The sequence below is a fragment of the Symphalangus syndactylus genome, chromosome 5, assembly GCF_028878055.3.
Source record: "Symphalangus syndactylus isolate Jambi chromosome 5, NHGRI_mSymSyn1-v2.1_pri, whole genome shotgun sequence".
In the NCBI taxonomy this organism is placed as follows: Eukaryota; Metazoa; Chordata; class Mammalia; order Primates; family Hylobatidae; genus Symphalangus; species Symphalangus syndactylus.
The window spans coordinates 137,599,741-137,615,475 of record NC_072427.2 but is presented as its reverse complement, the minus strand read 5'-3'; the positions used below and the strand labels follow the sequence as shown (position 1 = coordinate 137,615,475).

Sequence of the window (15,735 nt, the reverse complement as noted above, 5' to 3'; positions counted from 1 at the left end):
AAAAATGGAATAGCTATATCATGACAAAGGAAATTCCCATTGGTTTTGAAATATATATATATGTATTTTTTTAAGAGAGGGCTTGTTAGAGAAGATAATTAGAGCATTTTTCAGAGGACATTTAGTGGCAGAAACCTGAATGTAGTTGATCATAAAGTGAGTACAACTTGAAGAAGTGGAACCAGTGTGAGCGCAGACAATTCTTCCCATAGGTTTGTTTGCATCAGGGAAGAGAAAAATAACACACAATTTGCAAGGGGCATTAATGACAAAATTCGATTTGTGTGTGAGTATATTTTGGGTGGTTTGACTCACCTGTTTGTTAGTTTTTAAAACTGACAGAATTGACCATATTTTATGTTGATGAGGAAAAAAGGAAGAAGGGTAAAGTAGCTAAAATATAGATGGGAATCTTCTACAAGGTTCCTGAGGAGGAACTAATAGAATCCAGGACACAGATAAAGGGCTCAGCATTAGATGGTTTTCCAGGGCTGCCATAATGAACTACTATAAATTGGGTGGCTTAAACAACACAATGTTATTGTTTCACAGTTCTAGAAGCTAAAAGTCTGAAATAAAGATGTGTGTAGGGTTGGTTCCTTCTGATGCCTATGAGGAAAGAATCTATTCCAGGTCTCTCTCCTTGGCTTGTAGATGATCATCTTCTTCTTATGTCTCTTCACCTTGTCTTCCTTCTATGAGTGTGTCCACATTTCCTCTTTTTATAAAGACACCAGTCAATTGGATTAGGGGCCCACTCTACTCAAGTATTACCCCATCCTAACTTAACTAATTACATCAGCAATGACCTTATTTCCAAATAAGATCATGTCCTGGAGTACTGGGGATTAGAACTTTAAGATATGAATTTGGGAGGGAGAAATAATTCAACTATAACAGATGGAAAGACACATTTTTTTTTCCATTGTAAGAGGATAGAAAGCTGTGTGTCTGTAGATTTTATGGCAGGAAGTGTAGGAATTTCCATCTGCCTTTTATTTTCTTGGAAGTAGAGATAGTCATTAGCAGAGAAGGAGTCAGAGTTGGAAGTTAAAGTCTCCTGGGGAAGAGTAGAAACAACCATTGGTCAGAGTGAGAGAAAAGAACAGGGAGGCTGTCAGGCAGCTTTGACAACTACTATGGCATCAGCCTATGAAAGGTAGTCCAAGGAAATAATCAATTATTCTTTGGTGCCCCTTAGATAATAATGTAAGATCTCATGGAGAGGGCTACTTTGGTCATACAGTAGCTTACAACAAAATATGTGCCAGTTTTACTAAGGAAAAGCTATTCTCAGACTTCCCAGTTAGCCATTCATTTGGAGATCAGGTTAAATGTCAATTTGTGATTATCCCTATTTAAAAGAGAAGCATGCTTCTCTGTACATAGTGAAATTATTTATAACTAGAATTTTTATTAAAGTAATATAATCTGTTTTCTCCACTTAATTGTGTTCTAAAGAGAGAGAATACCTTATGCATCTTTCTGTCTTGAAATATCTCCTGATATTCCTCAGTGCTCTGAGTGTAGTCGGTACTCAGCGAGTATTCCTAGAATTGAAACTTTAGTAGTAATGGTTACTCACTAAGTGAGCATCTGTGTCCCACTCACAGTAATTTTTCTCAGAAAGGCCATCCAAGGATACACCTTGTTTTCGAAAATTGAGATGTGAAATGCATGCATATTTGTAAAATTCAAGAATGTGGACATCTATGATGAGGTCCAAGAGCAGAGCACACTTGAACCTCTTCAAGAAATAGAAAGTAATCTGACCTCCAATCACACAAAAGTTTAGTTTAACTTAATGGTAAGATGATAGCATTGACTTAATAAACCTTTCTAATATACTTTCTCTCTGTTTGTAGAATCTATAACAGCTATCTATTTTAAAATGATATATATGGCAATTTTATGTAATAATGAATAGGAGTAACAAATATAGGAAATAAAGAAATATTATGTTTCGTTTTATTTTTCAGAGTGATTGTGTACTTAGCTTTTTCCTCTCTGAGGCTGTGCAACAAACAGTTGAAGAATCATCACTTGTGTACCTAGGTAAGTAAATTTGTCATTATATTACACACAGTGATTTTCAAAATAATTGGACAAAAAATATCACAACTAATTTTTTTCAATTTTTAAATTAAAATCTCTCTTTAAGAGTAGATTTCCATAGCATAAACTTGAATAATCCAGATTTTGAAAAAATAAAACATGAGGTTGTAGATTTCTAGAGGTGTGGGGCTTTGATGAAAGATTGACTCTATTCTGTCACTAAAGTCTCTCAAGAAAATTGTTTCTCTGTGTTTCAAGAAATTAAATTGCAGACAACTGTCAAAACTTTTTTATTTTGATTATAAGATTATTTCTTTGAAAGATATTTTGAAATACATTTGCACACATTAAAAATTTAGGCTTATTATTGCAAAAACTAAAATGGTTGAGAACTTTTTTTTATTTCTTACATCATAGAATATTCAAGATTTGTTTCAGCAGTTATGAGTGACAAAAGATTTGATTCTCAATACATTTAGATTATCGGCTACATATTAAATATCATCTATTATCTTAAAGCAACAGAACACATATTTCCTAGCACAATATGCAAATTATTACAACAAGCAAGGATTAGCAGGAAGTTATTCCTTCTTGTGCTAATCAAATTATTTTCCTTTTCATGTTTTTGAATTCTTAGTTCTTTTGTCACAGAACATTAGCTGGTTGTAAGCAAGAAGCACAATATTTATTTTAAGCACTATTCCTGTCTGTTAGTTAAAAATAAGTGTATGTTGTTAAATGATTACAAGGTGAAATCATTCGAGTGTATTAAAATGTTGGTTAACCTAGGAAAACATTAAGCAAAAAACTCAGATTTCACCATTTTACTACCTCTGCAAGTTAATTAAGAGGGCAGATTCCAGATACCTGTGTATCTAGGGATATGACTTAGAAAAATAATAGCAATATTTAACTCTAAATCTGGGAGATACTAATACTCTTTGCCTTTACTCACTAACTAAACATGCCTTGGGAGAACAATTGAGGAATTTAAGGAATTTATCTTTTTCAAATGCCAATTCAATCATCTCTCTTCTCTACTTAAACCTTCTCTTTGGCTTCTGATTGTCCTTAGGCAGGGCCAGCTGTATCCACTTGTGACCTGCACAGTCACACAGGGCAGGGTGCTTAAAAAGTTCTTGCACTTGATTTAATACTCTGCTGCCACTGTCTTGAAATTCTTAATAAGTTTTGAAAAAGCATCCCCACAGTTTTATTTTGCACTGGGCCCCACCGATTATGTAGCTGGTCTTGCCCTTTGGATAAACATCAAAACTCTCATCGTGGCATTCCAGCAGAATATGGTCTTTGCTATACAGTCCTAGAATGTTATTTCTTCAAAACACTTATTGCCGTGATAATTCTCGCTTGTGTGTTTATCTGTAGACTAGAAATCCATTGGGGATAATCCATGTCCATATGGCTCACCATTGTATCCCTGGGGTCATGCACAGTGTCTGGCCTACTATAGTTGTTCAAAAATAATTACTGAATAAATGATTGATGACAGAACAACTATGGAGGACACCTTGATATTCTCTATCAAGGTAGCATGGCGTTTGTAAAATAATTTTTGATTTTGGTTTTTTCTCTCTTGTCCTTATCAAAATCATGCTGATTTTGTAAACTGATTACTTCATGTGTAAATGTCCTGGCACAAGAAATTCAAGGCCTCCCAACCACTAAAATTATCTTAAAGTTATCACTTGGAACAAAAAAACTACAAATTATTACACTAAATATTATGGATACCAGACTCAACAAAGCAGTAACCAAAAAAGTTGCTGGATTTTATTTTAAGTGTATATTCTTTAACTCTAATGACATGATGCTATACATTCTCCCCAAATTAATATAGCCTACATACCAAATAATATCTCCACAAAAAAGTAGAATAAAATTATCTACCCACAACTACTACATAGCTTTGACACACAGAAGATAGTTATTTGTCAAGGTACAGAAATAATAACATAGGTAATGGAGTAGAACACGATCAAACACAGCAATTGTCAGGGTTAAGAGGATGAGTTAATGAGCATGATTAAGCACCATTAATAATTACAAATGATTGCAAACACAAGCTTTCAATCATTACCTCATATCACTACCTCCCATTTGAGATGTTAATTTGAAAGAGAACTTGAGGCCATGCCATCTACGTGCCAGGGTCTCACTAGTTAATGGTCTAGCTACTTGCTCTGGCACAGCCCAGATCAATTAACCATGGCTCGAAGTATGGTACTCAGGTTTTCAATTAAAATGTTAATGATGTGAAAGGCCAAGCAGTGTAAGAATAGAACTATTTAAAAATAAATACTTGTGTTAAGTTGTTTCTGAAACATTCAGTTGAAAGCTTTAACATATTAGCCATTTTGCTGTGTTGTATGACCTCATGTTTTTAATTAGAAAAATATTTTAGACTTTTACTTTGATCTGGGAAGAAAAAGATTAAAAAATGATGAGTTAGAGGGCTTTCTCTAATTACCTCATCTCTAACATCTCAGTGTGAAGGATATAACTAAAATCAAAGAAATCAAGCAATAAAAAAATCTGTATCTGTGTTAGGGAAACACCAAAACACCAAGAAAAATCGCAACATTGAATATAATTGGGTGGTAGATGAAATAGAGTTAGAAAGATTGTGCACACTAATTTCACCTTTATTCACTTATGAAACAAGTATTGTCAAAAGAAATAAAAAGTCTAAGGCTTTAAATAAAGGCAACTGCTAAAACAAAAGTAACAACTTTCTTAGGTATCACAAATACCTGAAAATAAAAGCAAATTACTTAGCAAAAGACTTTCTTTAAAAATCATAAAAATAATAATATAAAGCATTAAAACAGACCTAACAGAAAACTAATCTATTATATTAATAAGTATAAATGGGCTTAACTCATCTATTAAGGAAGTTCTTTTTCAAATTGGAATAAAAATGCAAAATCATAACTCTATGTGAAAACACACCTAAAACAAAGTGATTGTGAAAGGTTGAAAATTAAAATATAGCCATAGGTATATTAGGCAAAGCAGAGAAAATTCAATCAGAGGTCACAATCTTGATGAAGAAAAAGGAATTTAGGCTAAATGCATTGAATTAAATAAGGGAATTTTATAATGAGTACAATTCTCAATAAAGATAGGCACAGTTATGACTACATATCAAATAATATGACAGCAACATATATAAAGCAGAAATTATTGAACACACAAGAAGAAACACATAAAAACACACTAGTAGTAGGATACTCTAATTCACATCTTGATTTATGAAAGACCAAATGGAAAAAACTAAGTAGAGTTATAGAAAAATAGTCAATAAGTCAAAACTTTATCCTGAAAAAAGAATGTATCTTCTCTTCAAATGCCTATGAAAGTTTATAAAATAGATGATATATTTGACTACAAAAAAGCTCAATAAAGTCCAAAAAGTAAAAATAATGTAGTTGAAATTCTTTAACCATTTAATCACTTTAACAAAGTGAAAATTTAATGGAAATTTTCAGAAAACTAGAAGACACTTAAGTTTAGGAATTAAAAAAAAATCTTTTGAACAGCTGTTGGATCAAAAGGATTACAGAAAAAATTTGCAAAATTTCTAAAGACTAGCAATAGTGAAATACTACATCTCAGAAACCATGAAAGGTGAAACTATGCTCAGAGGAATATTGGAATAAAAGTTACAAAGCAAACCAAACAAACCAAAAAAAGGATAAAGATAAAAGTAGATTTCAAGTAGTTAGAACAAAGAAAACACTGGAACAAATCAGAAGTAAAAAGTAAATAATAAAATAAATTAGTCACTATCTAACCTAATCAAAAATGGGGAGTAATACAAGTACGCAAATATTAATACAAAAGGAAATGCAAGAATTAACCATAGAAAGGTGAAACTAAAGAATAGTAACAGACTTCCTGTTCAACTCCATGAAAATAAATTTGTAAATCTGTCTGAAATTGATAATTTTCAAGGAAAAAAAAAATTTACTTGGTCCAGAGAAGATGATTCTAACAAGATTAAGTTTGATCAAATAAATACAATATAATGCTTCAAAATGCAAGCAAAACTTTTACATTTTTCAAAAAGTACCAAGTTCAGATGATTTCCAGAGGAATTCTACCAAACTCTTTAAAAGCAGACAATTTCACAGTTACTTAAACACTTCCAGAGCAGAGAAAAAGAAAGAAAATTTTCCATATTACTTTTATGATGTACATAAAGTACTTACACCAATAGCTTCAAGGATTACAAGGGTGGCAAATAAGAAATCACAGACCAATCTCACTTATGAATATCAATGAAAAATTCTAAATAAAATATTAGCCAAAATAATCCATCAGCACACTAAAGGAATATAATTCACCATGACAGAAATGCAAGAACAGTTCAATATTAGTACTGTACATAATATATAATACATATTATCATATTGATAGATTTTAAGGATAAAAATCACATGGTCACCTCTATAGACCCTGAAAAGGCATTTGATAAAATTGAATGAACTTTCTTAATAAAACAACCAATAAAATAAAAATTAAAAAAAATAAAATCCTGTCATTTGTGGTAACTTGGATGGAACTGGAGGACATTATGTTAAGTGAAATAAGCCAGGAACAGAAAGTTAAACACCATATATTTTCACTCACATGTGGAAGCTTAAAAACGTTGATCTCAAATAAGTAAAAAGTAGAACAGAGGATACTAGAGGATGAGAAAGGTGGGGGTAAAGGAGAGATGGAGAGAGATTTTTTTAAAGAATACAAAATTACAACTAGATAGGTGGAATAAGATCTAGGGTTCTATACTACATAGGATGTAGGATGACTATAGTTAACCATAATATGTTAATGATGAATCTATAAATTACTTTGGGCAGTATGGCCATTTTAATGATATTGATACTTCTAGTCTATGGGCATGGAATTTTTTTTCATTCAAATTACCAATGTCATTTTTCACAGAATTTGAAAAAACTATTCTAAAATTCACGTGGTACAACAACAAAAAAAGTCCAAATAGCAAAGCAAAAAGAACAAAGCCAGAAGCATCACATTACCTGACTTTCAACTATACTAGACATTAGAGAGCTGGGCTTAGGGAAATACAGGGGTAGAGGAAGCAGCCGAAAGGCCCTGTGAGCTCACTGGGTCCCCAGGCAGCCCATTCCTGCCTAGCACCACAGGGATCCATCAGTGGGGTGGCCAGAGGAGGGGGTAAAACTGCACAGGGAGAAAGAATTCTCTAGCTGAACTTTGTAACAATTTGAATGGGGCTAGAAGCCTCCTGGCCAGAACTCAGGGGATGGCACGAATCCAGCTTGGAGACTTCACAGGTAGGGGAAGAACTAAAGCCCTTTTCTTTTGCTGCTGGGAGGTGGAAAGCTTTGGGCAACTTTTCAAGCCTGATTCACCCTCCACCTGGAAACAGACTGTTGCAGGGGGGCACGGTGGGAGTGAGGCTGGCCATTCAGTTTGTGTGGGAGCTGGGTGAGGCCTGTTACTGCTGGCTTTCCCCCACTTCCCTGACAACCTGCATGACTTAGCAGAGGCAGCCGTAATCCTCCTAGGCACATAACTCCAGTGACCTGGGACCTCATGCCCACCCCCCACAGCAGTGGCAGCAAGACCAGCCCAAGGAGAGTCTGAGCTCAGACACACCTAGCCCGACCCCCACCTGATGGTCCCTCCCTACCCACCCTGGTAGTGGGCGACAAAGGACATATAATCTTGGGAGTTCTAGCACCCCGCCCACTGCTGGTCCCCCTGCACATTACTACAGCTGATGCTTTCCGGAAGGCACCACCTCCTGACAGGAGGCCATCGGCACAAGAGCATTAAACCACCAAAGCTAAGGACCCCCACAGAATCTATTGCACCCTCTGCCACCTCACCAAAACAGATGCTGGTATCCATGGCTGAGAGATCCATAGACGGTTCACATCACAGGACTCTGTGCAGACAACCCCCAGTACCAGCCCAAAGCCAGGTAGGCTCACTGGGTAAATGAACCCAGAAGAAAGACAATAATCACTGCACTTCAGCTCACTGGAAGCCACATCCACAGGAAAAGGGGGAGAGTACTACATCAAGGAACACCCCGTGGGACAAAAAAATCTGAACAATGTCCTTCAGCCCTAGACCTTCTCTCTGACAGAAACTGCCCAAATGAAAAGGAACCAGAAAACCAACCCTGGTAATATGAAAAAACAAGACTCATCAACACCCACCAAAAATGACACTAGTTCACCAGCAATGGATCCAAACCAAGAAGAAATCCCTGATTTACCTGAAAAAGAATTCAAGAGGTTAGTTATTAAGCTAATCAGGGAAAGACCAGAGAAAGGCAAAGGCCAACGCAAGAAAATCCAAAATATGTTACAAGAAGTGAAGGGAAAAACATTCAAGGAAATAGATAGCTTAAAAAACAATCAAATATTCAGGAAACTTTGGACACACTTTTAGAAATGCAAAATGCTCTGGAAATTCTCAGCAATATAATTGAACAAGTAGAAGAAAGAAACTCAGAGCTTGAAGACAAGGCCTTTGAATTAACCTAGTCTAACAAAGACAAAGAAAAAAGAAAAAGAAAATATGAACAAAGCCTCCAAGAAGTCTGGGATTATGTTAAATGGCCAAACCTAAGAATAATCGGTGTTTCTTAGGAAGAAGATATTTCTAAAAGCTTGGAAAATATATCTGGGGGAATAACCAAGCAAAACTTCCCCAGCCTTGCCAGAGTCCTAGACATGCAAATACAAGAAGCACCAAGAACACCTGGGAATTCCTGGCAAAAAGTTCTTCTCCTAAGCACATTGTCATCAGGTTATCCAAATTAAGACAGAGGAAAGAATCTTAAGACTTGTGAGACAGAAGCACTAGTTAACCTGTAAAGGAAAAGCTATCAGATTAACAACAGATTTCTCAGCAAAAACCCTACAAGCTAGAAAGCATTTGGGCCCTATGTTCAGCCTCCTAAAACAAAACAATTATCAGCCAAGAGTTTTGTATCCAGCGAAACTAAGCATCATTTATGAAGGAAAGATACAGTCTTTTTCAGACAAACAAATGCTGAGAGAATTCACCATTACCAAACCACCACTACAAGAACTGCTAAAAAGAGCTCCAAATCTTGAAACAAATCCTGGAAACACATCAAAAAGAATCTCTTTAAAGCATAAATCACACAGGACATATAAAACAAAAATGCAAGCTAAAAAGCTAAAACAAACAAACAAAAAAAAAACAAAATGAAAGTACACAAGCAACAAACAGCATGATGAATGCAATGGTACCTCACATTTCAATACTAACATTGAAGGTAAATGGCCTAAATGCTCCACTTAAAAGATACAGAACCACAGAATGCATAAGAACTCACCAACCAACGATCTGCTGCCTTCAGGAGACTCACCTAACACATAAGCACTCATATAAACTTAGAGTAAATAGGTAGAAAAAGGCATTTCATGCAAATGTACACCAAAAGTGAGCAGGGTTAGCTATTCTATCAGACAAAACAAACTTTAAAGCAACAGCAGTTAAAAGAGACAAAGAGGGACAGTATATAATGGTAAAAGGCCTTGTCCAACAGGAAACTATCACAAACCTAAACATATATGTACCTAACACTGGAGCTCCCAAAGTTATAAAACAATTACTAATAGACCTAAGAAATGAGATAGACAGCAACACAATAATAGTGGGGGACTTCAATACACCACTGACAGCACTAGACAGGTCATCAAGACAGAAAGTCAACAGAGAAACAGTGAATTTAAACTATACCTTGGAGCAAATGGACTTAACAGATATACCTAGAACATTTCATCCAGCAACCACAGAATACACATTCCATTCAACAGTGCATGGAACTTTCTCCAAGATAGACCATATGATAGGCCATAAAATGAGCCTTAATAAATTTAAGAAAATTGAAATTATATCACTCTCTCAGACTACAATGGATTAAAACTGAAAATCAACTCCAAAAGGAATCTTCAAAACCACACAAATACATGGAAGTTAAATAACCTGCTCCTGAATGAGTATTGGGTCAAAAATGAAACCAAGATGGAAATTAAAAAAATTCTTTGAACTGAATGACAATAATGACACAACCTATCAAAACCTCTGGGATACAGCTAAGGCTGTGCTAAGAGGAAAGTTCCCAGCCCACCTACATCAAAAAGTCTGAGAGAGCACACAGACAATCTAAGGTCACACCTCAAGGAACTAGAGAAATGAGAACAAGCCAAACCCAAACCCAGCAGATGAGAGGAAAAAACCAAGATCAGAGCAGAACTAAATGAAATTGAAACAAAAAAATACAAAAGATGAATGAAACAAAAAGCTGGTTCTTTGGAAACACAAATAAAATTGAGAGACCATTAGCAAGATTAACCAAGAAAAGAAAGAAAATCCAAACAACTTCACGGAGAAATGAAACAGGAGATATTACAACAGAAACCACTGAAACACAAAAGATCATTCAAGGGTACTATGAACACCTTTACACACATAATCTAGAAAACCTAGAAGACATGGATGAATTCCTGGAAAAATATAACCCTTGTAGCTTAAATCAGGAATAATTAGATACCCTGAACAGACCAATAACAAGCAGTGAGATTAAAATGGTAGTTAATAAATTACTGACCAAAAATCCAGGACCAGATGGATTCACAGCAGAATTCTACCAGGCATTCAAAGAAGAATTGGTACCAATCCTTTTGACACTATTCCACAAGATAAAGAAGGACCTCTCCCTAATTCATTATATGAAGCCCGCATCATGCTAATACCAAAACTAGGAAGGACACAACCAAAAAAGAAAACTACAGACTGATATCCTTGATGAACATAAATGCTAAAATCCTTAACAAAATCCTACCTAACCAAATCCAACAACATATCAAAAAGATAATCCACCATGATCAAGTGGGTTTCATACCAGGGGTGCAGGGATGGTTTGACATATGCAAGTCAATAAATGTGATACGACACGTAAACAGAATTAAATACAAAATCACATGACCATTTCAACGGATGCAGAAAAAGTATTCAGCAAAAACCAGCATTGCTTTATGATTGAAACCCCCAACAGGCTGGGCGCAGTGGCTCACACCTGTAATCCCAGCACTTTGGGAGGCTGAGGTGGGTGGATCATGAGGTCAGGAGATCGAGACCATCCTGGCGAACACGGTGAAACCCTGTCTCTACTAAAAATACAAAAAAATTAGCTGGGCGTGGTGGTGGGTGCCTGTAGTCCCAGCTTCTTGGGAGGCTGAGGCAGGAGAATGGCATGAACCCAGGAAGCAGAGCTTGCAGTGAGCCGAGATTGTGCCACTGCACTCCAGCCTGGGAGAAAGAGTGAGACTCCGTCTCAAAAAAAAAACCCTCAGCAAAATCAGCATTAAGGGACATAATGTAACAAAATCCATCTACAACAAAACCACAGCCAACATAATACTGAATGGGGAAAAGTTAAAAGCATTTCCTTTGAGAACTGGAACAAGAAAAGGATGCCCACTCTCACCTCTCCCCTTCAACATCGTACTGGAAGTCCTAGCTAGAGCAATCAGACAAGAGAAAGAAATAAAGGACATCCAAATCAGTAAAAAGGAAGTCAAACTGTCCCTCTTTGCTGATTATATGATCGTTTACCTTGAAAACCCTAAAGACTCCTCCAGAAAGCTCCTAGAGCTGATAAAAGAATTCAGCAAAGTTTCCAGATACAAGATTAGTGTACACAAATCAATAACTCTTCTATACACTAACAGCAACCAAGCAGAGAATCAGATCAAGAACTCAACTTCTTTTACAACAGCTGCAAAAACCAAAAATAAATAAAATACTTAGGAATATACTGAACAAAGGAGTCAAAAGACCTCTAAAAGGAAAACTACAAAGCGCTGTTGAAATAAATCATAGATGACACAAACAAATGGAAACACATCCCATGCTCATGGATGGGTAGAGTCAATATTGTGAAAATGAACATACTGCCAAAAGCAATCTACAAATTCAATGCAATCCTTATCAAAATACCACCATCATTCCTCACAGAGTTAGAAAATACAATTCTAAAATTCATATGGAACCAAAAAAGAGCCTGCATAGCCAAAGCAAGACTAGGCAAAAAGAACAAATCTGGAGGCATCACACTACCTGATTTCAAACTATACTATAAGGCCACAGTCACCCAAACAGCATGGTACTGGTACAAAAATAGGCATATAGACCAATGGAACAGAATGGAGAACCTGGAAATAAACCCAAATACTTACAGCCAACTGATCTTTGACAAAGAAAACAAAAACAGAAAGTGGGAGAGGACACCCTTTCAAGAAATGGTGCTGGGATAATTGGCTAACCACATGTAGGAGATTGAAACTGGATCCTCATCTCTCACCTTATACAAAAATCAACTCAAGATAGATTAAGGACTTAAACTTAAGACCTGAAACTATAAAAATTCTAGAAGATAACATTGGAAAAACCCTTCTAGACATTGGCTCAGGCAACAATTTCATGACCTAGAACCCAAAAGCAAATGTAATAAAAACAAAGATAAATAGCTGGGACCTAATTAAACTAAAGCACCTTTGTACAGGAAAAGGAACAGTCAGCAGACTAAACAGACAACCCACAGAGTGAGAGGAAATCTTCACAATCTATACATCTGACAGAGGACTAATATCCAGAATCTACAATGAACTCAAACAAATCAGTAAGAAAAAAACAAATAATCCTCTCAAAAAGTAGGCTAAGGACATGAATAGACAGTTCTCAAAAGTAGATATATACAAATGGCCAACAAACATACGAAAAAATGCTCACCATCACTAATGATCAGGAAAATGCAAATCAAAACCACAATGCAATACCAGCTTACTCCTGCAAGAATGGCCATAATAAAAAAATTAAAAAATAGTAGATGTTGGCATGGGTATGGCAATCAGGGAACACTTCTACACTGCTAGTGGGAATGTAAACTAGGGAAATAAAACTGCACATCTATAGTCATCTGATCTTCCATAGAGCCAAAAATCAAGCAAGGGGGAAAGGACGCCCTGTTCAATAAATGGTTGTTATATACATATCTAAATTACACATTTTATATAATAAATTTATGTCTATATGTAACATATAATTGATATCTATATATCAATTTTGTATTTGATACTTTTGTTGAATTCTCTTATTTATGATAGACATTATCCTCTTAGGTAGGAAAATTCAACATCTTAAAGACATCACATCATACATTTCCAATTAATTTTGAAATGTAATAAATATAAAAAAATATTAACAGGTTTTCTTCCAAGTAGATAACCTAATTCTACAGCTCATAAACAAAGAAAACAAAGAAAAAACAGAAAAGCTTAGTAAAAACAGAGCAATGAGTGAAGACAAGGCCCACTAGATATCAAAACATATTATAAAACCTCAATAATTAAAATGGTGCTGTGTCAGTGCATAAACAGATGAATAAATGCAATGTAACAGGATTTTGAAAAATACCTGTATGGCCAAATACAGTCAGGAGTTTAGTATGTGACCAAAACTGTAAGGGAAAATTCAATAAATGGTGTTGGAATACTGTACTTCATACCATATGGCAGGATAAGTAACAAATGGAGGAAATATTTTAAATGTAAGTAATGAAATCACACGTGTGACAATGAAAACAGAAAAACTCTTTTATAATCTTGAAATGAATTACTATAGCTATGACTCCAAATCCAGAAGCCATAACCACCCCTGCATGCCATAAAGCACTACAGCAAAGTCAAAAAAATAAAAAGGTAAATGACAAAATGGGTGAAATTTTTGCAATTCATTACAGACAAAGGATTTGTTATCTAACACCTAACTATCATGTAGAACATGGTAAGAAAAAGATCAACAACCAAATAAAAAATTAACTAAATAGTATAAAAAGATAACCTACAAAAAAGAAAATACAAGCGGCTCTTAACCAAGTGAAAAGATACTCAACCTCACTCAGATAAATTCAAATTAAATTACACCGATACCATTTTTTTCTAATCAGATTGGCAAAACCCCAAAAATTTAATTAACAAGCTTGGTTATAAATCAGCAGACACTCATACACTGCTGGTAATAATGCAAATTGTTAGAACCTCCATGGAAGGCAATTGGCAATGTTCGTCTAAATTACAAGTGCTAATACCCTTGACCTGCAATTCTGATGTTCAAAGTTTATCCTATGATATTTATGTATAGGTACAGAATGATGCAGGTACAAAACGATTCACGCAACATGATTTTTAATAGCTGCAAAACACTGGAAACTACCCACCTGCCCATGAATTAGCAACTGGTTATAGTACTTTCATATAATGGAATACTAAGAACCTATATTTTAAAAAATAAAGATTATATGTATTACTGATATGAAAATATCTCCAAGATCTTTGTGGAGAATGATGAATACACTATGCTTATTAAAAAGAGTGAAATAGAATTACTTATCCATATTTGCAAATATGAAGCAACTCCCCCTGAAAATGTATCCCTCTGGAGAGATATATTGGAAACTAATAAAATAATGATGGAAGAACTGGGTGGATAGATGTTAGGAAGACTTTTTATGTGTACTTAAAATCTTCTTCAGATGAATATATCATCTGAAAAAAGTGAAATTTTGAAATACCATTTTCTAATGCCAATGGACATATTTTGCATAATAAGCAGTGTATTAGCTGCTGTAGTACCATGCATCAAGCATCTCAACACAATCATCCTTAAAATCAAAAATATTTTAACAGCTCTTGGGTTTACTATAAATGGTTAATCTAAGCATAGTTGAATCCCTCAGACTAACTGGAAGCAGAAGACCAAAATATCCTAGCATCTTCTTGAACATATTAAGCTATTCACAAATGTCCCTCTTGAGTTCATTTAACCTGTTTTTCTTATGTTGTAGCTGCCATTCTTGACTCTCTACAGCATGACGCTTATAAACCAGGCACTTATAAACACAGGCTTTGGAGATCACTTAAACCTGCACCATTTATTGTCTCTATGACCTTGGACCAAGTGCCTGAGTTTCCTCGTGTAAAATGAAGATAATACAAATTTCATAGATTTGCTCTGATGATTGAATGGGTTACTGTACATAAAGCTCTTAGCCTGAAAAGCTACAGAAATATTAAGCCTCTCTACTCTTACTACTACATTGACTACTGAGTGTCAATTCCTAGTGATGTGAATTTTCACTGGGTTCTGAACTCTGGCATGTTTTGATGGATACTTTAGTTACTAATATTGCACAAGAGGTGGAGGGAGAAATATAATCTTCAGTCAGTTCAAGTGGCAATTGTACTTTTACTACATAGGCAGTCGATCACAAATTTATGCTAATTTTCTACCTTTGAATTAAAACTTCTCTGATTAAACACATTGGATGTCTACTTAACAATTCTTCCACTCTTTAATTCAAATATAATGTTCATTGTGCCTCAAAACGTCATCAGCATTTTTAGCACCTTTATACCAAACATCTTTTTATTATGAAATGCAATTTACTTCAGTCTTACTCAGAATTAACTCATAGTATCTCTATGTTAGTCTATATAGTCTCTCCTAGTTATTGTAATCAAGATATTATAAGTGATTTTTTACTATATTACCATTGCAATTGTA

At 35.1% G+C, this 15,735-nt stretch overlaps 1 protein-coding gene across 3 annotated transcripts in view; it reads left to right on the top strand.

The window, feature by feature from the left end:
- Nucleotides 1-15,735, top strand: part of PIK3C2G (phosphatidylinositol-4-phosphate 3-kinase catalytic subunit type 2 gamma) — a 403,358-nt gene that overhangs the window by 342,040 nt on the left and 45,583 nt on the right. For all 3 annotated transcript variants that reach the window (XM_055280504.2, XM_055280503.2, XM_055280500.2), the window contains one exon: nt 1,980-2,055. In XM_055280504.2, coding sequence (XP_055136479.2) covers nt 1,980-2,055 — 76 coding nt within the window. The remainder of the gene's footprint in view (nt 1-1,979; nt 2,056-15,735) is intronic.